Below are 24,127 nucleotides of genomic sequence, written 5' to 3'. Positions count from 1 at the left end.
CTGGTGAGTTGAATGTAAGATATAAGGAAAATGGTATATTCGCTGGATTTTATTTTCACTGAATCACTCCTTCAGCGAAAATAGCGAAAATAAATTCTAAGTGAAAATAAATTATTTTACAGTAAGTTGTTAAATAACTGATTGGTATTTGTATTTTGCTTGCAGGTGTTACTGAATCACAACAACTGATGGTATTCAGAATACTGGCAGCAATTCTACATTTTGGTAATGTGGATTTCTTAGAAGCAGATAATCAAGAAAGCTGTAAAGTTTCTGTGAGTATTCATTTTCCTGTTTCGTGCTGTTTTTAGGAGTTGCGTTTTTTGGCTAACCATTCACTTAACAATGTCAATCTCACAGAGCAAAGCGTGGTTGTTCAAGGTTGCTTCTCCTATCGTCATGGTTATACAGTTTTGTACAACACATGTGGGTCGATGTCACAAGACATTGCCTTTTTTATAGTACAATGTACTTGTATTCGAAAAACAGATTTTTTTATTTAATAAACACACTCAATTGTCCAATTAGAATAGTCTTTGAAAATTTACAAAATTGTTGTTTTGTATATGCGAAACAGATTTTTATTAGCTCTGCTGTCGACTTTGTCGAGCGGAGCTTATCATATGAGTGATTGTATGTCGTCGTCGTCCGTGTCAATGTTTAACTTTTTTGACTTCTTCTTGAAAATTACAAGCCTGAATGCTTTGATACTTGGTGTATATGTACCTTGGGTAGACCTCTCTTAGGTTTGTTCATTTCATGTTGATATCTTCAATTCTCTAATTTTGGTGAATATTTTTGTCATTTTTGGTAAAAAGTGATATTTTCGACTTCTTGTTAAAAACCGCAAGTGCAATTGCTTTGATATTACATATATAGGTACTACATGTGGACCTCTCTCAGATTTGTTCATTTTGTAATGATATCTTTAATTCTCTAATTTTGGTGAATATTTTTATCATTTTTGGTAAAAAGTGATATTTTCAACATCTTGTTAAAAACCGCAAGTCCAATTGCTTTGATACTACATATATAGATACTACATGTGAACCTCTCTCAGATTTGTTCATTTCGTGATGATATCTTCAATTCTCTAATTTTGGTGAATATTTTTGTAATTTTTGGTAAAAAGTGATATTTTCGACTTCTTGTTAAAAACCACAAGTCTGATTGCTTTGATATTACATATATAGGTACTACATGTGGACCTCTCTCAGATTTGTTCATTTTGTGATGATGTCTTCAACTCTCTAATTTTGGTGAATATTTTTGTCATTTTTGGTAAAAAGTGATATTTTCCACTTCTTGTAAAAAACCAATAGTCTGATTGCTTTGATATTACATATATAGGTACTACATGTGGACTTCTCTCAGATTTGTTCATTTTGTGATGATATCTTCAATTCTCTAATTTTGGTGAATATTTTTGTCATTTTTGGTAAAAAGTGATATTTTCGACTTCTTGTTAAAAACTGCAAGTCCGATTGCTTTGATACTATACATATTGTTCATTTTCTAATGATGTCTTCAGTTCTTTAATTGAAATGTGCATTGCTAACAGCGGAGCTATCTCAGCCGATAGGCTGCTTGTTCCAGGTTTTTATGCACACAATTTCTCAACTTGAATATCCGTTGAAAGTTTACAAAGTTCTTGTAATATTTTTATATGAAAAGCAGATTTTTTAATTTCACACATGCAGCAAGCAATTTGTAAACTTGAATTTATTGAAATATTATTCTCTTTTAGCCGGATGATATCAGTTTATCTGTTGTTGCGTCTCTTCTTGGAATAGATGGAGAACAAATGCAAAGATGGTTATGCAATAGAAAGATTGTCACTGTGAATGAAACCATGATCAAACCATTAACAGAATCACAAGTAAGTATTGCAACAGGTCTTGTTCATGACCTACAAGGGTCGCGCATCCTGGTAATTTAGAGGGTGGTATTTCCCTATAATGGCAATAAGTTTGATTTTATTGCCTTACTTGCCCAGTTTTTAGCTCTGCTGTCGACTTTGTCGAGCGGAGCTTATCATATAAGTGATTGTCCGTCGTCTGTGTCAATGTTTTACTTTTTCGACTTCTTCTTGAAAACTACAAGCCCGAATGCTTTTGATACTTGGTGTATATGTACCTCGGGTAGACCTCTCTTGGATTTGTTCATTTCATGATGATATCTTCAATTCTCTAATTTTGATGACTATTTTTGTAATTTTTGGTAAAAAGTGATATTTTCCACTTTTTGTTAAAAACCACAAGTCTGATTGCTTATATGTTATACATATAGGCACTACAGGTAGACCTCTCTCAGATTTGTTCATTTCATGATGATATCGCTAATTCTCTAATTTTGATGAATAACAGTGGAGCTACATGTATCTCAGCCGAGAGGCTGCTTGTTTTACTTCAGTAGCAATTCTTGCATTCCTTGGGAAAAATATTGTGATTTCATACAGTTAGATTTCTTGCTGATCATTTGACAGTTGCAAGAATAACAGTGGTGTTGTGGCTAGAAAACCAACTTGATTTGAAAATGTTACTGACATGATTGTTTTGATATTTTGTTTTTAGTCAATTCAAGCAAGAGATGCCTTAGCTAAGCATATTTATGCCCAGACATTTGATTGGATTGTTGGCAAAATAAATGTAGCATTACATACCGAAGCAACTCCACATAATTTTATTGGTGTGCTGGATATTTATGGGTAAGTCAATGCTAGTATATACCATTGTCTCATCAACCAATCAAGTATAGCACCATATATGGTAGCATAATTTACATCTCATTAACATATTTACTATTGTCTCATCAACCAATCAAGTATAGCACCATATATGGTTGCATAATTTACATCTCATTAACATATTTACTATTGTCTTATCAACCAATCAAGTATAGCACCATATATGGTTGCATAATTTACATCTCATTAACATATTTACTATTGTCTATCAACCATAGGAGTATAATACCATATATGATAGAATAATTTACATCTCATTAACATATTTACTATTGTCTCATCAACCAGTCAAGTATAGCACCATATATGGTTGCATAATTTACATCTCATTAACATATTTACTATTGTCTTATCAACCATAGGAGTATAATACCATATATGGTAGAATAATTTACATCTCATTAACATATTTACTATTGTCTCATCAACCAGTCAAGTGTAACACCATATATGGTAGAATAATTTACATCTCATTAACATATTTACTATTGGCTTATCAACCAGTCAGTAATAACACCATATATGGTAGAATAATTTACATCTCATTAACATATTTACTATTGTCTTATCAACCATATGAGTATAATACCATATATGGTAAAATAATTTGCATCTCATTAACATAGTTTTCCAACAGTTAGTTCCATTTTTTCCCTGACCAATTCGTACATTTTTTTTCTTGTAGATTTGAAATGTTTGAAACTAATAGTTTTGAACAATTTTGCATAAATTATGCAAATGAGAAGCTGCAGCAACAATTTACCCAACATGTTTTCAAACTAGAACAAGACCAGTATGTGGAAGAGGGGATAGTATGGTCGTTTATTGATTTTTACGACAATCAACCGTGCATTGCTCTCATTGAAGAAAAATTAGGTATTCTGGACTTGTTGGACGAAGAGTGCAAGGTTAGTCTTATTTTCGTCTTGTACCAGTATGTATTTCAGATCTATCAAGGGTATGTGGTTAGAGTGCTATAGTTATAGTCATGGGCCATGGTCTATTTTAGACTGATTAAACTAATCCATGTAAAAAACAGAAAAACGGGGTTTGTGTGTGTAATATTCATAGCGTCTGTGGTGATTTCTGTCAATGATTTAGACTTGAAATAGCTGCTGATATCTCGTTGTAGAGTGAGAGAATTGTGTGAAATTTTTTTCTCCTCGAATAATGATTCATTTTTTCTCGTCTTCTCATTTACTCTGCCGAATATCATAGTTACCTTGAATACACATTCATTTAAAAAATTAATATATGTTTATTTTGTCTTACAATGTATCAGCTGCTAGATCGAATGACATCTTGACAGATGGAATTAAAAACAAGCTGAACTTAAAAAAAAAAATCTAATATAGTTTCTAACACTATAACACTCTTCTTTTATATAACGCAGTACAAGATAATGTTCTAAAGAGAAAAAAAAAATATTTTGAACCAAACATACACTCAAATATCACACCAGACTGGTATGTTTAACTATAAAATAATTGAGTATTTTATGAGGCAAGGTTTCCATAATTTAACTATGTTTATTTTATTTTAGATGCCAAATGGAAATGATGCCAATTGGTGTCAGAAGTTGTATGCAAAACACTTAGAGAAGTCCAAACATTTCGCTAAACCTCGAATGTCTCGGTCGGCGTTCGTCATTCACCATTTTGCAGATGATGTGCAGTATGAGACGGGAGGATTTCTTGAAAAGAACAGAGACATGGTGATTGAAGATCATTTGAATATTTTGAGAGCCAGCCAGGTATGCGGACATATTATTTTTTGTGCCAGGCGACATTGGGTGTCACTTTTGTCTCTCCTGACTTTTTTTTTTGTATGTGCAAATTGCAAGTGCTAGTGACTAGTGGCGACACATAGTGCATTTTGCCACAGAAGTCATATCCATGTTTGGGACTACATGACAGGGCTGTGTGGCCATCTCTCTGTCAAATGGCAATTTTAATGCGCTATCCTGGCATCAACCAGGCTCGGTCGAACACAAGCACCTGCGGACCTTAACTAAGGTTCCCCCAAAGTCGCATTCGTTAGTGAATGAATCTCGGCCAGTGGAATTGGCCTGCCCATTGAGTCTGTGGCACACTCACCCAGGGTAGGGGTCGACCCTTTGATGTTCAGCCTAAGGTAGGATTTGAACTTGGGTCTACCGATCATGAGTCTGGTGCAACATCTACTACCAGTGACCGGTCGTGATGATGTCTTTTGAAACAAACTATACTTGTATGTACATGTACATATATCCAGCTTACTGTAAAACATGTTGAAAAAGTGGCATGCAATTTTAGCAAATTGTGGTAAAATGATGTAATAGCGAAATGTTGATTTAGTGAATCTCTCTTGTCATTGTTGATTTCTTTGTTTGGTGGCCATTTTGAATTTATAATAAAGTCATTAGCGACGTTTTGAATTAGCGAATCAGTTCTCTCCCTAAATTCGCGAAAAAGACATGCTCGCGAAAAAGACATGTTTTACAGTATTTTAAGTGTTATCTGAACAGTGTGTGAGTTGTATCATTAACAGAATAAGAGAATGATGTTAACTTGTGTTACAGTTTGAATTTGTAGCAGCATTATTTCGTGAAGATGAAACGCCTGCTCGTACTGGGAAACAGAGTAAAAATTATAATAAACCAAGAACTGGTAGAGGATCTGTCCGATCAATGACAGGCCCACCGCTGCAAGGAGCTAAAAAACAACACACACAGACTGTGGGGTCGCAGGTAAATACAATGTCAATACAATATTGATGCATAATTATTATTTAAAAAATGCTATTTCATCTTTTTTGGGAAAATAACTATATTTCCTCTCTAAGCACATCTCTAATATAAAATCACACATAAACCAAAAATTGCATTTATTGTATATTTTTATACTGGATTATTAAAATGCGACTAAGCTTCTTGACTGTAGATTTGGTATGTCATTTACATAACGAGTAAGTGCATAATGACCTAATAGACTAAACATAGTATTTATATTTGTATTAAATGAATTACATTCAGATCTTTTTGACTTATTTAGTGAATTTATTTTCAACTCTAGTGCTGACAATATCTAAATGATGTTTTTGTTTTTGTCTAATTGATGATGCAATTAAATTTCACCTTCATGGCTGCTATCTAAGGTGGTAGTGTTTGACAGCATGCGAAAAAAATACAACAAAGCTATGTCATTCATTTGCTTCCCTAATCTTGTTCTTTCAACTCTTCCACTCGATATTTCTTTTATTCTTAGTGTGTCTTCTGAGCACACATACGACGTACCACATCAGTAGCACATGTGCACGTGTTCGCGTAAAGAACGGAGGTGTGAAAATACAGTCAAAATGAGTCGTATTTTAATGATCCAACATACATGTATGATAAATGAATGTGTACATTTATATTAGAAAGGCGATTCTGATAAGACAAACATGGTATGTCCTATCACCAGCATTCCATGTGTGAGTGTCTGTTTGTTCAAGCTAACTTTTAGATTTTAACCTTGGACCATGGATAAATAATCATTTTTAGATATGACTGCAATTGTTTGAAAACAAATTGTAATTATTCATTGGCTGAATTGTAACTAAGTGCCTTTCAGTCAATAATGACATGATTGGGGAATTGAATATGGCAGTAGATGTGTATAGTTATTCATGAAGTCAGTGGACATGTATTTGCAGTTACCGGGGGTACAACTGTTTTAAAAATCTGCAGAAATGTTACTCTTCTAAGCTTTAACTTTCAGTCATTATTATGAGGTACATGTATTGTCCTTGCACCATTTGAGTTTCCCATCAAATATTCTCATATAAGCAGCGATGAAAATGGTACTATTGCACGATTTGGTATAATAGCAGAGAGACTGATATATCGAGCATGTTGCCATGTAAAGTGTGAAATATCACTTATTGATGCTTCACAGTAAACAAAGCGAATGTGATGGTAATCACCATGGTACTTTGTTAAATGTAAAGTTATTTGATGTTGATATTTTGACCAGTATTGGTAGTCCTAGTAATTCCAATCAAATAGTATTAATTTGTTTTTTTCTCATTAATAGTTCCGTAGTTCACTAACCCGGTTGATGCAGACGTTGAACGCAACTATTCCCCATTATATTCGATGCATCAAGCCAAATGACGAAAAAGCACCATTTGTGTAAGTAATCTCTTTATATAGGTGCTAATTACATAAGTGCTTGTATATCCTAAAATTTTACCAATGTATGTATATTTGGTTCCAGTTAGCTGTTTGAAAACAAGATTGAACAAAATACTGTGCATCTCTAGATCAACAATCTATATCCAAAAAATGTGCATCATTGATCTAATTATTTTATAAAGAGTCGTTATAAACTACTGTAAAACATGTCTTTTTTGCAAGCATGTCTTTTTAGTGAATTTAGCGAGAGAACTAATTCGCTAATTCAAGATGTCGCTCATGACTTCATTATAAATTCAAAATGGCAGCCAAACAACGTCTTTTTCTCCAGACTCAACACACACAAAAAACATACTGACATGATAGATACACTATATTGAAAAATAAATTAACAAAAAAAAAATAAACGTATTCATTGTGGTCATTATTTCAATGAAAATAAATAATGAAGTGATACTGATATATTATTATGGAAATTAGTAGTACTTAGTAATTTTTGAGTCACAATATGAAAGATCAATGTTGTGGATGTAACGCAGCAACGATACCCGCTTTTTCCATTCTCTATTGCATCCGTTTTTTTATCTCTGTGAACAGAATCTTAGTTACACTTGACAGTTTGTCATTGTTTTTATGGAGGTGATAACTGCGCATTTGTTTTGGCGCACGACAGACAAGTATTGTGAAAACAGGAAATCAACAATGGCAAGAGAGATTCGCTAAATCAACATTTCGCTATTGCGTCATTTTGCCACAATTCGCTAAAATGTTGCATGTTTTACAGTATATCCATCATACCACATAGGAATGTATTGGTAAAGAGCAATCACAAAGTAATTTAAATTAATTTAACAAGATCCCGCAGTTTGACTTAAATCAAATTTCATATATTTGAGTCTTTACTAGTACTTAATTTTGAAGCAAAAAAATAAGAGGTCATTGAAGCAGTTTTTGAGACAGTAAGTCATATCATATCATGCGCCCTCTAGTGTCCAGTAATGGAAATGACATGTAAATAGACAAGATTTGAGTTACAGCCATCTGTCAGTTTGCGTGCGAAAATTAGGGGGGGGGGGTTGATTACTAACGTGCAGAATTCATTTCCTGCGTTCTGATGAGCTATCTAACATTTATGCTTTCAAAGAAACCCCTCTACATAGACAAAATTGGAACATTTTCAAGTGCTCAAGTTTCCATGTTTAATGGCGGAACTTAAAACTGATTTTTTGGTAGCATGATATCATTGTATCACAGAGTTTTTCGCACACAGTATATATTCAAATTTTTTTTTGGAAATGATCCATTGTTTTTCCATACGTAATACTTGCTGGCAGGATAAATGTTTTGATTCGAAATTTAATTTTCTACCATCCTGTATTGCACAGATACCTTGCACAGAATCGAAGAAACAAGACTTCTTAGGTTAAATCTAAACTCTCCTTCTGAATCTGTATAAGCCCTGTCTGACATCACTTACTTGAACTACTGTAAAATACTTTATTTTAGCTTGAATTAATTTTTGCTGAAAAAACTTTTTGTGTGATTCGTATGGAATTTTTGTTCACTGATTTTTGACGAGTTGAATATAAAATATAGGAAAAAAGGTATATTCGCTGCTGGATTTTATTTTCACTGAATTATTCCTTCAGTGAAAATTAATTCCAAGCGAAAATGAAGTATTTTAGAGTAACTGTTTTATTTGTTATTATGTATTTGTCTTCAGAGTAAATTGATAAACAAAGTAATCTTTTGATTTTTATTAGATTTGAACCAAAGAGGGCGGTAGAGCAGTTAAGAGCGTGTGGTGTTTTGGAGACGATACGGATCAGTTCTGCTGGATATCCATCAAGGTATACTCTTCAGATTATTATTTCATTGTCTATTAATTAATAATTCGCCATACAGAGAAGTAAACTGTTTTTTCTATCATGGATTTATAAGATAGGGAAAAGTTACTGTAAAATGATTAATTTTCACTGGGTTTAAATTTCGCTGATTTACCATTTCAGGCATATTCAGTGGGTTTAAAATTCAAGGTTTAATGATTTAGATAATGTGTTCTATGTTAAATTTACATATTTACTGGGTTTTAAATTAGCGCATTTTCCAGTCAGCGAAATAAGCAAAATTAAAACCCAGTGAATAATTACCCCCTTTACAGTACTTTCTAGCACTTTGCAAGGGTTTGAAAGTGACCCAATAAGGGTGCGTCAATCAACCATATTTCTAATCAATAACACCGCAGAACAGTGAATTTTTTGAAAGAATTAATTGCATAAATAAAAATAAGCTAGATTATCATCACTTTCTTGAAACCATCTAAGATGAACACTAATCAGATTTATCACATACCCCTTCATTTGTACTTAGTATTTCTAGAAATGTAATGTTTGTCATGCGATTTTGTGTCCATTAGCAATTCATGTGATATTTGATAAACATCCAGATTTGAAATCACACAAACTACAAAATGATTTCTGTGAAAATACTACTTGCAAATGAGTGTACCGGGGTATTTGCAGAAGATGAAACTCTAAAATGTTGCCCTCATTTAAATAATACAAAATTATGGTTGAATTTGATTGCAAAAACATTGGGTGACAAGATGTATTATTTGTTAGAAATGCAAAAATGTTCTTAAAACATTTATAGGGCAATAAAAGTTATTACAATTACGAAGAAGAATTAATATTGAACCACACATGTGCATATATGTATGAAAAATTTAAAACAGATAAAATTTTAAAGACCCAAAAAAGCACATATCTGGGATCAAATAATAAATTTGGCAATTATTACATGGTAAAATTTTTTAGACGGACAAAATTGTTGGGGAAACTGAAAGACAAGTCTGTAATTGGTCAAAATTTTGAGAAGCCAAAAATTAAAACTGCCAAATACTTACCTAGTCGAATTTTTACCAAGTAGCATTACCTGTTTTGAATATGTTGAATTGTTGTTTTCTGTGAGCACATACATTGTAGTGCATTCTTAGATGTCATTGGTTAGAACAAGTTTAATTTATGCATAAATGAATAATTAGTTTGTGTAATTGGAATACTTTTCTTGATTGTAGATGGTCATATCCAGAATTTTTCGTAAGGTACAGAGCTTTATTGAAGCCGGCAGATATTGATAAAAAAAATATCAGACGTTCCTGTGAGAATGTACTACAGAACTACATATCTGTAAGTAAAAAAGTGTTGTCATGACAACAGTGAGTGAACCTTGTCTTTGTCCTCTCAAATAAATTGGACAATTGTATACAATAAAGCAGTACTTGCCTGAGCCACTAACGATAATGCAAGTCCCAACAACTTTAAGATAAGTTATAATATTTTACATGTCTTTGTTATAAAAACAGAAATCTTTTATCTTGCAAACAGGTGTGATATTGTTTACCCCAGACCATTCGTCCCGGTGTTATCGCTATCGCCACACGAGACTCCAGCTTGTCTCCTATACAATTTGACTGCGCACATCCAGAAAGTAGATGTAGCTGTGATTGGTGGAATACTAATGAGTTGAGTGTCAATCAAAACGCCCACGCTATCTTGAGTAAACAAAGTCACGTGACATGCGCCATTTTAGTTTTGGCAGGCGATTTCAAGGCAGCACGCTTAATCCTTTCGTTCACAGGTTGGGAGATATTAGAATGACTGACAATTTCACGCCACTGTTTTACATTATTGGCGGATTTTTCTGCGCTATCAATCTTTCTCTTACAAACTAGACATAGATGAGACGACAGAGTCGCTCCTTTCACAACGTCGCACTGGATCAAATTGGAAAGACGATTTCCATAAGTTATCCCTCCTGCTTTTCCTGGCTTGAATAAATTCACACACGACTTTAACTGTCCACAAACTCGAAGACTACACGAACACACACAGTCTACAATAGTCGTCCGCAACAATATGTATGTATTTCTTCGGTGTACTGATGCACGAATGCACCGTGACACGGTGTTTCTCGGGTGTCGCCATCGCTGAGAATGCCGCCGGCGCAATTTTTCACCCAACTCGCGATTCTGTTTTGCAACATTTTATCAATATTCCCTTTGACAAAATCGCCGACAAAAGCACCGCTTTGCTGATCTTTTGTTCTATAATTCTTAATGCAAACACCGACCCTAGTAGTAATTAGTAACGTCGCCTAGTACATATTTAATTTCTTTCTGTAAGACCCTTTTTATCCTTTCCTAAGGATTTTATGCGTCTAATAAAAAAATATATAAAAATATATATGAACGGTCGTCATTGCAAATCGAACATCCTTTTGAAATTTGGACGTCGGGCAGGCGATTTCACGGCACCGCACTTATTTTTCTGAGCGGTTGTTTATTCTCTTTCAAACGAGACATAAATGTGACGACATAGTCGATCCCTTATCCACCGCTAAGAATGCCGCAATGTTTCGTTCGTTTTGCAACATGCCACAAATCGTCGAAAAAAACACCACTTCGACGGAAGCTTGCGTAATAAGGGGGTTAAAACAAGAAAACAAATGCCATGTTTAATACATATCGACCTGTTTTACTTGCGAAAGATAACGGAACATGAACTCGTTTCGTGCGACTTCGGAACCCGAAGGAACACACCAACAACGTTGAATTTACCCGCTATCTTCCAAATATGGTATATTAATTTATTCAGTTGTTTATTTAGAGTGACGTCCGCGGTCGAATGCGATTGGCTATCGATGTCAGTGCAAAGGTCATATGAATTTTAAATTAAGTGGGCGGAAGGAAAATTGTATAGGAGACAAGCTGGAGTCTCGTGTGGCGATAGCGATAACACCGGGACGAATGGTCTGGGGTAGATATTGTTTGATGAAATCTTGAAAAGTTCGGGAAAAAAAAACAAATTCCTGCGATTCATTGATACGTGTATCTCGCCATTAAAAAAATGTAGACGATAGTTTCACACAAGTTTGAGTGATATTTCACACAAGTTTGAGTGATATTTCACACAAGTTTGAGTGATATTTCACACAAGTTTGAGTGATATTTCACACAAGTTTGAGTGATATTTCACACAAGTTTGAGTGATATTTCATCAAGGAATGTTTGTTACTTGTTCATTTGAAGGCTATCAGTGTAAAACAGTGTACGATTCGAATACTGTGAAATACTTTATTTTCACTGAAAAGAGTTTTAGGGTGTTTTGTATGGAATTTATGTTCACTGATTTTTGAGTTGACTGTAAAATATAGGAAAAAAGGCACATTCGCTGGATTTTATTTTCACTGAATCATTCCTTCAGCGAAAATATCAAAACTTAATTCCAAGTGAAAATAAAGTATTTTACAGTCTATATAAACAGGTGCACATGGTTTAACTGCATACACCCAGTTCGTTTAGAAGTTTCTTGGTAAAATGGTGTTAGTACATCGCCTGTTGATTTTGTTTTTCTTTATTCATTTTAGCTTTCCATTAAGGCTCTCAGCAAGTAATGTTATTGAACTCACAAACACTTGATCATGAATTAATGAGATCATAGGACATGAAAATATGCCATCCACTTTGAGAATTGTGGGTGTGGGGGTTGGGTGTGTACATGCTCCACTGATATCTCAAGAACCACTCATTGAATTTTGATGAAACTTGGCACATAGATGCTCCAAACTAATGCGAAGATTTGATTGGTTTTGGAACAAATGTTATATTTCCTGGATTTTATTTTCACTGAATCATTCCTTCAGCGAAAATAGCAAAAAATAATTTCAAGCAAAAATATAGTATTTTTACAGTAGCTAGTATAAGAGTCGTGAGCCTTACCACAAACTCCATGACAAATGATTCAGTCTACCAGCCTTACCACACACTCCATGACAAATGATTCAGTCTACCAGCCTTACCACAAACTCCATGACAAATGATTCAGTCTACTAGCCTTACCACAAACTCCATGACAAATGATGCAGTCTACCAGCCTTACCACAAACTCCATGACAAATGATTCAGTCTACTAGCCTTACCACAAACTCCATGACAAATGATTCAGTCTACTAGCCTTACCACAAACTCCATGACAAATGATTCAGTCTACCAGCCTTACCACACACTCCATGACAAATGATTCAGTCTACCAGCCTTACCACAAACTCCATGACAAATGATTCAGTCTACCAGCCTTACCACAAACTCCATGACAAATGATTCAGTCTACTAGCCTTACCACAAACTCCATGACAAATGATTCAGTCTACCAGCCTTACCACACACTCCATGACAAATGATTCAGTCTACCAGCCTTACCACAAACTCCATGACAAATGATTCAGTCTACCAGCCTTACCACAAACTCCATGACAAATGATGCAGTCTACTAGCCTTACCACACACTCCATGACAAATGATTCAGTCTACCAGCCTTACCACAAACTCCATGACAAATGATTCAGTCTACCAGCCTTACCACAAACTCCATGACAAATGATTCAGTCTACCAGCCTTACCACACACTCCATGACAAATGATTCAGTCTACCAGCCTTACCACACACTCCATGACAAATGATTCAGTCTACCAGCCTTACCACAAACTCCATGACAAATGATTCAGTCTTCCAGCCTTACCACACACTCCATGACAAATGATTCAGTCTACTAGCCTTACCACAAACTCCATGACAAATGATTCAGTCTACCAGCCTTACCACACACTCCATGACAAATGATTCAGTCTACCAGCCTTACCACAAACTCCATGACAAATGATTCAGTCTACCAGCCTTACCACAAACTCCATGACAAATGATGCAGTCTACTAGCCTTACCACACACTCCATGACAAATGATTCAGTCTACCAGCCTTACCACAAACTCCATGACAAATGATTCAGTCTACCAGCCTTACCACAAACTCCATGACAAATGATTCAGTCTACCAGCCTTACCACACACTCCATGACAAATGATTCAGTCTACCAGCCTTACCACAAACTCCATGACAAATGATTCAGTCTACCAGCCTTACCACACACTCCATGACAAATGATTCAGTCTACCAGCCTTACCACACACTCCATGACAAATGATTCAGTCTACCAGCCTTACCACAAACTCCATGACAAATGATTCAGTCTTCCAGCCTTACCACACACTCCATGTCAAATGATTCAGTCTACCAGCCTTACCACAAACTCCATGACAAATGATTCAGTCTTCCAGCCTTACCACAAACTCCATGACAAATGATTCAGTCTACCAGCCTTACCACAAACTCCATGACAAATGATTCAGTCTACCAGCCTTACCACAAACTCCATGACAAATGATTCAGTCTACCAGCCTTACCATGAAGTTTGTTTTACAGGATCCTGATAAATTCCAGTTTGGTAAAACAAAAATCTTTTTCCGTGCTGGTCAAGTGGCGTACTTGGAGAAGATAAGACTTGATGCGAGGACAGCTTGTTGTGTAATGATGCAGAAACATGTTCGCGGTTGGCTTGCCGTCAGGAAATATAATAAGATAAAGAAATCAGTGCTATTAATTCAATGTGCTGGAAGAGGTGTCATAGCTAGAAGGTAAGACTACTTGTCAGTGGCAGTATATAGGTCTTTTAGGCCAACTAGGTGTCTTATCTAGGCATCATAGCTACAACGTAAGACTACTTGTCAGAGGCTGTATATAGGTCTTTTAGGCCAACTAGGTGTCTTATCTAGGCATCATAGCTAGAAGGTAAGACTGCTTGTCAGAGGCTGTATATACAATGTAGGTCTTTTAGGCCTACTAGGTGTCTTATCTAGACATCATAGCTACAACGTAAGACTACTTGTCAGAGGCTGTATATAGGTCTTTTAGGCCAACTAGGTGTCTTATCTAGACATCATAGCTACAACGTAAGACTACTTGTCAGAGGCTGTATATAGGTCTTTTAGGCCAACTAGGTGTCTTATCTAGGCATCATAGCTACAACGTAAGACTACTTGTCAGAGGCTGTATATAGGTCTTTTAGGCCAACTAGGTGTCTTATCTAGGCATCATAGATAGAAGGTAAGACTGCTTGTCAGAGGCTGTATATAGGTCTTTTAGGCCAACTAGGTGTCTTATCTAGACATAGCTACAATGTAAGACTACTTGTCAGAGGCTGTATATAGGTCTTTTAGGCCAACTAGGTGTCTTATCTAGACATCATAGCTACAACGTAAGACTACTTGTCAGAGGCTGTATATAGGTCTTTTAGGCCAACTAGGTGTCTTATCTAGGCATCATAGCTAGAAGGTAAGACTACTTGTCAGAGGCTGTATATAGGTCTTTTAGGTTAACTAGGTGTCTTATCTAGGCATCATAGCTAGAAGGTAAGACTGCTTGTCAGAGGCTGTATATAGGTCTTTTAGGCCAACTAGGTGTCTTATCTAGACATCATAGCTACAACGTAAGACTACTTGTCAGAGGCTGTATATAGGTCTTTTAGGCCAACTAGGTGTCTTATCTAGGCATCATAGCTAGAAGGTAAGACTACTTGTCAGAGGCTGTATATAGGTCTTTTAGGCCAACTAGGTGTCTTATCTAGACATCATAGCTAGAAGGTAAGACTACTTGTCAGAGGCTGTATATAGGTCTTTTAGGCCAACTAGGTGTCTTATCTAGACACCATAGCTAGAAGGTAAGACTACTTGTCAGAGGCTGTATATAGGTCTTTTAGGCCAACTAGGTGTCTTATCTAGACATCATAGCTAGAAGGTAAGACTGCTTGTCAGAGGCTGTATATAGGTCTTTTAGGCCAACTAGGTGTCTTATCTAGGCATCATAGCTACAACGTAAGACTACTTGTCAGAGGCTGTATATAGGTCTTTTAGGCCAACTAGGTGTCTTATCTAGACATCATAGCTAGAAGGTAAGACTACTTGTCAGAGGCTGTATATAGGTCTTTTAGGCCAACTAGGTGTCTTATCTAGACATCATAGCTAGAAGGTAAGACTACTTGTCAGAGGCTGTATATAGGTCTTTTAGGCCAACTAGCTGTCTTATCTAGGCATCATAGCTAGAAGGTAAGACTGCTTGTCAGAGGCTGTATATACAATGTAGGTCTTTTAGGCCAACTAGGTGTCTTATCTAGACATCATAGCTAGAAGGTAAGACTACTTGTCAGAGGCTGTATATAGGTCTTTTAGGTTAACTAGGTGTCTTATCTAGGCATCATAGCTAGAAGGTAAGACTACTTGTCAGAGGCTGTATATAGGTCTTTTAGGTTAACTAGGTGTCTTATCTAGGCATCATAGCTACAACGTAAGACTACTTGTCAGAGGCTGTATATAGGTCTTTTAGGTTAACTAGGTGTCTTATCTAGGCATCATAGCTAGAAGGTAAGACTACTTGTCAGAGGCTGTATATAGGTCTTTTAGGCCAACTAGGTGTCTTATCTAGGCATCATAGCTACAACGTAAGACTACTTGTCAGAGGCTGTATATAGGTCTTTTAGGTTAACTAGGTGTCTTATCTAGGCATCATAGCTACAACGTAAGACTACTTGTCAGAGGCTGTATATAGGTCTTTTAGGTTAACTAGGTGTCTTATCTAGGCATCATAGCTAGAAGGTAAGACTACTTGTCAGAGGCTGTATATAGGTCTTTTAGGCCAACTAGGTGTCTTATCTAGGCATCATAGCTACAACGTAAGACTACTTGTCAGAGGCTGTATATAGGTCTTTTAGGCCAACTAGGTGTCTTATCTAGGCATCATAGCTACAACGTAAGACTACTTGTCAGAGGCTGTATATAGGTCTTTTAGGTTAACTAGGTGTCTTATCTAGGCATCATAGCTACAACGTAAGACTACTTGTCAGAGGCTGTATATAGGTCTTTTAGGTTAACTAGGTGTCTTATCTAGGCATCATAGCTAGAAGGTAAGACTACTTGTCAGAGGCTGTATATAGGTCTTTTAGGTTAACTAGGTGTCTTATCTAGGCATCATAGCTAGAAGGTAAGACTACTTGTCAGAGGCTGTATATAGGTCTTTTAGGTTAACTAGGTGTCTTATCTAGGCATCATAGCTAGAAGGTAAGACTACTTGTCAGAGGCTGTATATAGGTCTTTTAGGTTAACTAGGTGTCTTATCTAGGCATCATAGCTAGAAGGTAAGACTACTTGTCAGAGGCTGTATATAGGTCTTTTAGGCCAACTAGGTGTCTTATCTAGACATCATAGCTACAACGTAAGACTACTTGTCAGAGGCTGTATATAGGTCTTTTAGGCCAACTAGGTGTCTTATCTAGACATCATAGCTACAACGTAAGACTACTTGTCAGAGGCTGTATATAGGTCTTTTAGGTTAACTAGGTGTCTTATCTAGGCATCATAGCTAGAAGGTAAGACTACTTGTCAGAGGCTGTATACAGGTCTTTTAGGCCAACTAGGTGTCTTATCTAGGCATCATAGCTAGAAGGTAAGACTACTTGTCAGAGGCTGTATATAGGTCTTTTAGGCCAACTAGGTGTCTTATCTAGACATCATAGCTACAACGTAAGACTACTTGTCAGAGGCTGTATATAGGTCTTTTAGGCCAACTAGGTGTCTTATCTAGGCATCATAGCTAGAAGGTAAGACTACTTGTCGGAGGCTGAATATGTATACAATGTATAGTCTTTAGGTCTACTGTAAAACTATTTATTTTCACTGAAATTTTATTTCATTCTTTCGAGCTATTCTACTGGATTTTAAATTGACAAACTTGGCAAGGAATCTATTAGTATATTGCCCAATTACTTAACAAATTCACAAGGATTTAACTTACTGAATTTCACTTATCAATGAAAATAGCCAAATTAAAAACCAATGAATAATTATTTTGTTTACAGTATTCGGTGTAAGACAGGTTCAATAGGTATTATTAGAGCTATGTTGTCTGCTTTCAGGTGTTTTTATGAGTAAATTTAAATAATTTTAGTTATAAGAAAGTGCATTTTGCTGAGTCATGGTAAAACTGATTCATATTCATATTTGATGGTAATGTTATTGCATTTTGTTGTTGGTCTACCTTCATCAAGAAACGTGTTTTTCACCATTAATTTGCCAATGAATTATTCAAAAATTAAAATACATTGTATACTATCCCTGACAATTCATGTGACTGTTTTGCATACTGATAATTTCAGATTATCCAAATTCCTCAAGCTTACGAGATGCGCCAAGATCATCCAAAAGACATGGCGTGGATTCATAAAGTGGAAGAAATACAACAGATTACGACGCTGCGCATTATCGATACAAGCCTATGCCAGAGGTCTTCAGACAAGAAAACTCTACATAAAGATGTTACATAACCACAAAGCAATTATTATTCAAAAATATGTGCGAATGTGGCTGACGCGAAGATGGTATAAACGGGAGTTGAAACAGATCATTTTAGTGCAATGTTGCGCTCGTAGACGTCGTGCACGGAAAGAACTTAAAGTTCTTAAGGTACCGTAAATTGAAAAATTTTTGTGCAGAAATATATCTTGAATGTTTTTCATATCAGAGATTTAATTGCACATGTACGTCTTAGTCACGTTTGTGTTCACACTATTTTATTTTGCTTTTTTGGTGGGGCGTAGAGCCACATGGTGTAACAGGAAGCGTGTACACTTACAGTAGAAAGTAGCATTTGTCATAGTTGTAGGTTTGACTCCATCATGTTCCATGTTTTTGTTTATGTGCATGTCAATAATATTGGCAACGTGTACCTTTTTAATATTTTTTTTTTCATTTTAGGTTGAAGCAAGATCTGTTGAACATTTTAAGAAACTCACACGTGGTATGGAGAATAAAGTTATATCGTTACAACAGAAAGTGGATGAGCTGGTATGTTATTGTTGATTTCTCTGAATGTTTTACTACTGACAAGTAGGGGTAGAGCACCCTTTACTCGTGTCAAGTAATCCATATTGCAGTACTCATTGTTATGGTGTTTCCGACGGTCTGCGTGTAATTAGTCCAGCACATTGCCAGGGTCTCAATAAGGCTAAAAATCAAATGCAATGTTTGGTTGTCGCACCTTTTACCTGCTGAACTCAAAATATACATTATCAGCCGTTAACTGAGCCTCTTATTGCAAATTGTTTCGTCGATCTCCAAATAAACTGTGCCACATCACTAAAAGTTGGCCAATAAACGCATGCTTGACACGTACTCGACTGTCAATGATTTCCCTTCACTCGTCTGTGTCCATTTATACTGATAACCAATTCTGTTTCTTATATCCATTCTTGCATTGCCAAATCGTGTGTGACAGTGTTGCAGCGCTTGATACGTTCATCACAGTATTAACCTTTTCACCACCAGACTTTCTCGCCCACATTTTTTTCACCCGCATTTACTGTTTCATATTTTTCAATATTTCTGGAAATAAACCCTGGAGCCAACAGACAAAATTTTAGTTATATTTTGAAGGAAAGTGCGCACAGGACTATTTTGTGAATTTGTGATGAAAAGAGAGAACTGGTGGTGAAAAGGTTACAATTATTTAATACCAAGATATTTCAATTAATCGTTATTGAATACTTGCATTAAAGATTGGTATGGACCACAAAAATTTCCTCTGAAACAGAAAACGAGCATTTCCTTATTCTACCACATTAAGTGGTGCATTTCACAGACACATGAAATTACTAACAAAAATGTACGCGGTGCGGGTTTCATTCTAATGCACATAATGAAAAGAAAAACACAATATTTGGCCTTAGTACAAAAGTAATACAGCAATCGATATCATTGGATGTATGCACGTTAATGGTTTGGAGGAAATATAATCAACCATTAATTATTTATTCTAGAACAAAGAGAAATCCAAGATGAAGAATCAAGAACAAACAATTGAAGAATACAAAGCACAGGTGACTGCGTTGAAAAAACTTGAAATCGAAAATAAGACGACTTCAAATAAGGTCATAGAATTGGACGATGAATTGACGTTGCTGAAAAAAGAATTAGCCGAAGTGAAACAACAAAAATCACAGATTGAAGAGGAATATACAAATTACAAAGAACAAAATAAACTGGTGAGTCTTGCCCCTTCTCCATGGTATATATTATGTGTATAGTTGTCAATAATCTGAGGTTATACGAAGTATGCACAATGACGTAGCAGAAATCAATGTGTTCCCGTACTGCCTGAGTGCATACTTTGCGGTATTCTTTTGATAACCTTATTGTTATACATCTTTTTACTGCTTGTAGTAAAAATCATCTGACCATTGCATTGTGGTATTGATGTCTTCCCATACCGCCTTAGTGCAGACTTTCATGGTATTCTCAAGATAACCTTATTATTATTGTCTTTTCTTAGTTAAAATATAATAATAACCAAATGAGATAACGAACAAATATGCCACTAGAAAACATTTTTAATTTGCTGACATTTGCGTTCAGTTGATGGTTTTGAGACAGTATGTGTTGAACAAATGCGGCTTTTTACAAAATGCAAAATTCTTTGACTTGTGCCATACCTCTAACAAGTAGTTTTTGTTGCCAGGTGATAACGACACTAGAAGATGAAAATAATAATCTAAAAGAAAGCCTAAAAAATGCAGAAAATAAAGTACAGTTATTTGAAGGTAATTATGATTAATGATATACCAGTGTTTTAGCGTCTCGATCTTCATGGATACTGATGTACAGGCAGGCAGGCAGGCAGGGACTGTGTTGCTGGATGTGAAATTAAAAAGGAATTTGCAATAAATGCTGTGCATCTCTAAAAATAGAACCCATTCTTGTACTGAAATGGGGGGTCCCTCTTAAATATGAAAGGTCTTGGATGCCAATATAAGGAAAACACAATCCCTAGATATTGATTAGTATTCGCTAGCATTTCATCCAGCCTCATGTTCGCTACTCCTTAAGCAAATCTCACCTAAGTTGGATTATTTTAATGGTACATAGACCAAACGTGGATTATGGTATCTATGGTGAAACAACAGTGACATTCAATGTTCGGAAGAACAGTACGAGTACCTTTCACATTTGTGGTCTTTTTGTTGTGATACATTGTGACATTTGTTGTAATCGTATAGTGTTGCAGAATGAAAAAATGGATAAAGAAAAAGAAGTGAAAGAGCTGACCATTGACGTGGAAGAAGAGCGAAGTAATCGCCAAAAGTTACTCAAAGATTATTCACGACTTGAGCAGAGATTTGAGAACTTGCAGGAGGAGTGGAAGCTCATGAACAGCCCGATAAATAAACACAAGAGAAATGTGTCCAATGTTAGTTTTGATCCCAAAGATGATTTAGAAATTGCTTATCCAGATAGTACTAGTGATGTAGGTGAAGTTGACAAAGAGATACATGTACTGGTAAGTTGGTTTCAGTCTGTTGTATTTCTTGTATGGATGCAGGTATGTGTGACACTGGTTTTGGATTCATCTTTCCACGGTGTCATTCTAACCAATAGCATTTCAGCATCTGACCAGCAACCACTAGTTGGCCAATCATAATCGTTGTATGAAGTGTATTTAGAACTGAACTCAGTGCACATTATCATGCTGTAAAATACTTTATTTTCACTTGGAATTTATTTTCGCTGGAGGGATGATACGGTGAAAATAAAATCCAGTGAATACAGCTTTTTTCCAATATCTCACATTCAACTCATCAAAAATCAGTGAAAATAAATTCTATACAAAACACCCAAAAAACTTTTAAATGAAATTTAATTGCAGCCAAAATAAAGTATTTTACAGTACTAGCAATTTTAATTGCATTCCTGTCACAGTCACTTTAATAATGACTTTGGGAAACCATCCTGTCCGACAACGTTTATGACAGCTGTAATGCAAATTATGGTTACTCGATCGTTACTGAACATAAACCACTTGTGCTTTTCATGTTTAGCACAAGTACTTGGTAATTTGAAACAAATTTTCCTCAATTTTGTGTCCGTGTTTTTGGCTATGAATTGAACGGAGATTTTGAGTGTATTCTAATTGGCATATCCGGCGATTTGGGTTTAAAAATGGCTTTTACCTTGCCCATAACATCAAAGATGGAAGGGAAAGGTATATTAAGGGAAAAATTTCTGTTCAGCGTTAATTGTTATTGTGTGCACAATAACTTTACTAATTCTATTCCAAACTTTATCAAACTTAGTCACCTTATTCATCAGTAAAAAGTCTTCCTTGAGTATGAACAACAGATGTCCTGTATGAAAATATAATGCAAAAATTGAGAAAATCTGATGAAATATTTTGACTGTTACTACTTGACTGATCACTGGTGATACACATTCAAAGGTCACTGATCTCAGTGGATAACAACTTTATGAGCTTAAGATCTACAAGAAACCCATGTTTGTATTGCTATTGTCAGTCTGCTGTAGGAATTAATGGTTTTGTTAGTCATGAACATATGCCTATATCATGCATTTCTTTCATCTCATCATGCCAGTTTCTCAATAGTACACTCTATGTTATGATTTACAATAGAAGTAATTTGAATTAAGGTAGTAGTTTGAGACTGCGATACGCGTGGTATGCCCATCAAATGGTTTTCTATAAAAACATAATTTATAAATTTTAATTTAAAGGGAGACAGTCGTCGTGCCGCATCATGTGCGATGTGGGACTCATAGCGACGTATACACACGTTTACATGAAATTCCAACACGCGCGACTACCACCGCGCTTAACTTAAACCACTTGTCACTATTGCTGTTAGAAACCTTGACTTCTATTAAATTTAGACAATGCTTCAGAGAGGATGCAGCTTCTATCTACATACGAGAAATGCTGGATTTTTGATCATCAGTAATTTTAAAAAAATTTGTGTGACTTCTATTAATACAGATTTTACAGTAGTATTATGAAGTAATCATCATGATACTTGAGACAGTGGCCATTGTTCCAGGCATGTGCGATATTTGTGTTCGCAAACCGTGATTTTCTACATAATTGAATTCAACCCTCAGTGGCGAGCACGAATGTGACTTTTGACCAATGCACAATATGCTCAATATACTAACCTTGACTGCTTAGAGTATTTTTCATTGCACTCCAATCATTCCAGTATCTTTTTGTTGTCCGTATTGATTTGCGTAATACTACAATTTCTTACGCGACTCGGTTACCAATGCTCTTTATGAGAACAAAATATGAACGCTCACTGTTAAACATTAATTATAACTATAATTTTATATTTCATAAGCTCAAAAAAGTTATCATAATCCAGTAAATAACATTACATTGTTACATCACACATATCATTTCCATTTCACGCATCAGGATGAAGGTCAAGAGAAAGTTAGCATGGATGCTGAGACTTTAATGAAACTGCGAAAACGAGTGAAAGAACTAGAGGCTGACAAACGACAGTTGCAGTACGAACTGGAAGGGCGTGAAACGCCAATTAGCAGTCGATCACGCTCCAGTTCTATTGTAACTGACACTGACATTGAACATGTATCTAAGGTAACAAAAAAGTTTTTTTTTATTTCTACTAAATTTAGATAATCAATCTCTAAGCAGACACAAACAGTATTACATAACCAGAACAAGATACTTGTGACCAATTCTCTTTTTTGACTGTAACTGTATTAACCACCCTGGACCTAGATTTACATTTTATCGATTAACCAGATTGTAGTTGGACATTAACTGTATTAACAAATCAACATCTAGATTGACATTAACTGTATTAATCAACCAGGACCTGAAGTGACATTGATTTTACTGACCAGAACCTATACCTATAAGTAAAACTCATTGTGATATTTTGCTGGTTAGTTAAAGAGCTTTGAAGAAGAGAATCAAAGACTAAAAGAAAAACTAGAATCATTAAACCAAGCATTTATGGAATTTGAGGAAAATAAAGACAGCAAAGCACCAATCAGAATACTATTAAATCAAGTCAACGTACTTAATGAAGAGAATGAGAAACACCGTCACGAGATATTGAATCTCAAGAGTAAACAACGAGATCAGGAGTTCGGCGGCCTCTCTATTGGCGTCAACACAGATTTTGATCTGTTTAAAAAGGATCCCGAGTTGATGAATGAAGACGGGGAACTACAGATGGCGTTTCTCTCACAACGTCAAACGATACAGTAAGAGTTATAAATGTTTTTTTGTTTTTAAGACATTACAGAATGACAATTATTCCACTAATTTGCACCCTCGAGTGACGTAAGTTCTTTTGTTAGATGCAAATAGCTGTGAGGGGAGCTGTCCACAGTGTCCACATTCTTTTCATCTGTGGTTGCATGTGTTTATAAAGTAGATTTATACAAATCATGTAGTTTATTTTAAAGGA

General features: G+C 35.6%; 1 protein-coding gene across 2 annotated transcripts in view; it reads left to right on the top strand.

Moving 5' to 3' along the window:
* Nucleotides 1–24,127, top strand: part of LOC102806841 (unconventional myosin-Va-like) — an 84,233-nt gene that overhangs the window by 42,738 nt on the left and 17,368 nt on the right. For both annotated transcript variants that reach the window (XM_085495206.1, XM_085495205.1), the window contains exons 8-24: nucleotides 166–275; nucleotides 1,748–1,879; nucleotides 2,574–2,707; nucleotides 3,432–3,654; nucleotides 4,290–4,499; nucleotides 5,307–5,474; nucleotides 6,802–6,899; nucleotides 8,666–8,752; nucleotides 9,979–10,090; nucleotides 14,221–14,432; nucleotides 18,002–18,308; nucleotides 18,600–18,689; nucleotides 19,661–19,885; nucleotides 20,359–20,440; nucleotides 20,897–21,177; nucleotides 23,101–23,286; nucleotides 23,602–23,921. In XM_085495206.1, coding sequence (XP_085351332.1) covers nucleotides 166–275; nucleotides 1,748–1,879; nucleotides 2,574–2,707; nucleotides 3,432–3,654; nucleotides 4,290–4,499; nucleotides 5,307–5,474; nucleotides 6,802–6,899; nucleotides 8,666–8,752; nucleotides 9,979–10,090; nucleotides 14,221–14,432; nucleotides 18,002–18,308; nucleotides 18,600–18,689; nucleotides 19,661–19,885; nucleotides 20,359–20,440; nucleotides 20,897–21,177; nucleotides 23,101–23,286; nucleotides 23,602–23,921 — 2,977 coding nt within the window. The remainder of the gene's footprint in view (nucleotides 1–165; nucleotides 276–1,747; nucleotides 1,880–2,573; nucleotides 2,708–3,431; nucleotides 3,655–4,289; nucleotides 4,500–5,306; nucleotides 5,475–6,801; nucleotides 6,900–8,665; nucleotides 8,753–9,978; nucleotides 10,091–14,220; nucleotides 14,433–18,001; nucleotides 18,309–18,599; nucleotides 18,690–19,660; nucleotides 19,886–20,358; nucleotides 20,441–20,896; nucleotides 21,178–23,100; nucleotides 23,287–23,601; nucleotides 23,922–24,127) is intronic.

Source organism: Saccoglossus kowalevskii, chromosome 21, assembly GCF_978046115.1.
Source record: "Saccoglossus kowalevskii chromosome 21, keSacKowa6.1, whole genome shotgun sequence".
NCBI lineage: Eukaryota > Metazoa > Hemichordata > Enteropneusta > Harrimaniidae > Saccoglossus > Saccoglossus kowalevskii.
This window is presented reverse-complemented; position numbering and strand designations above follow the sequence as displayed.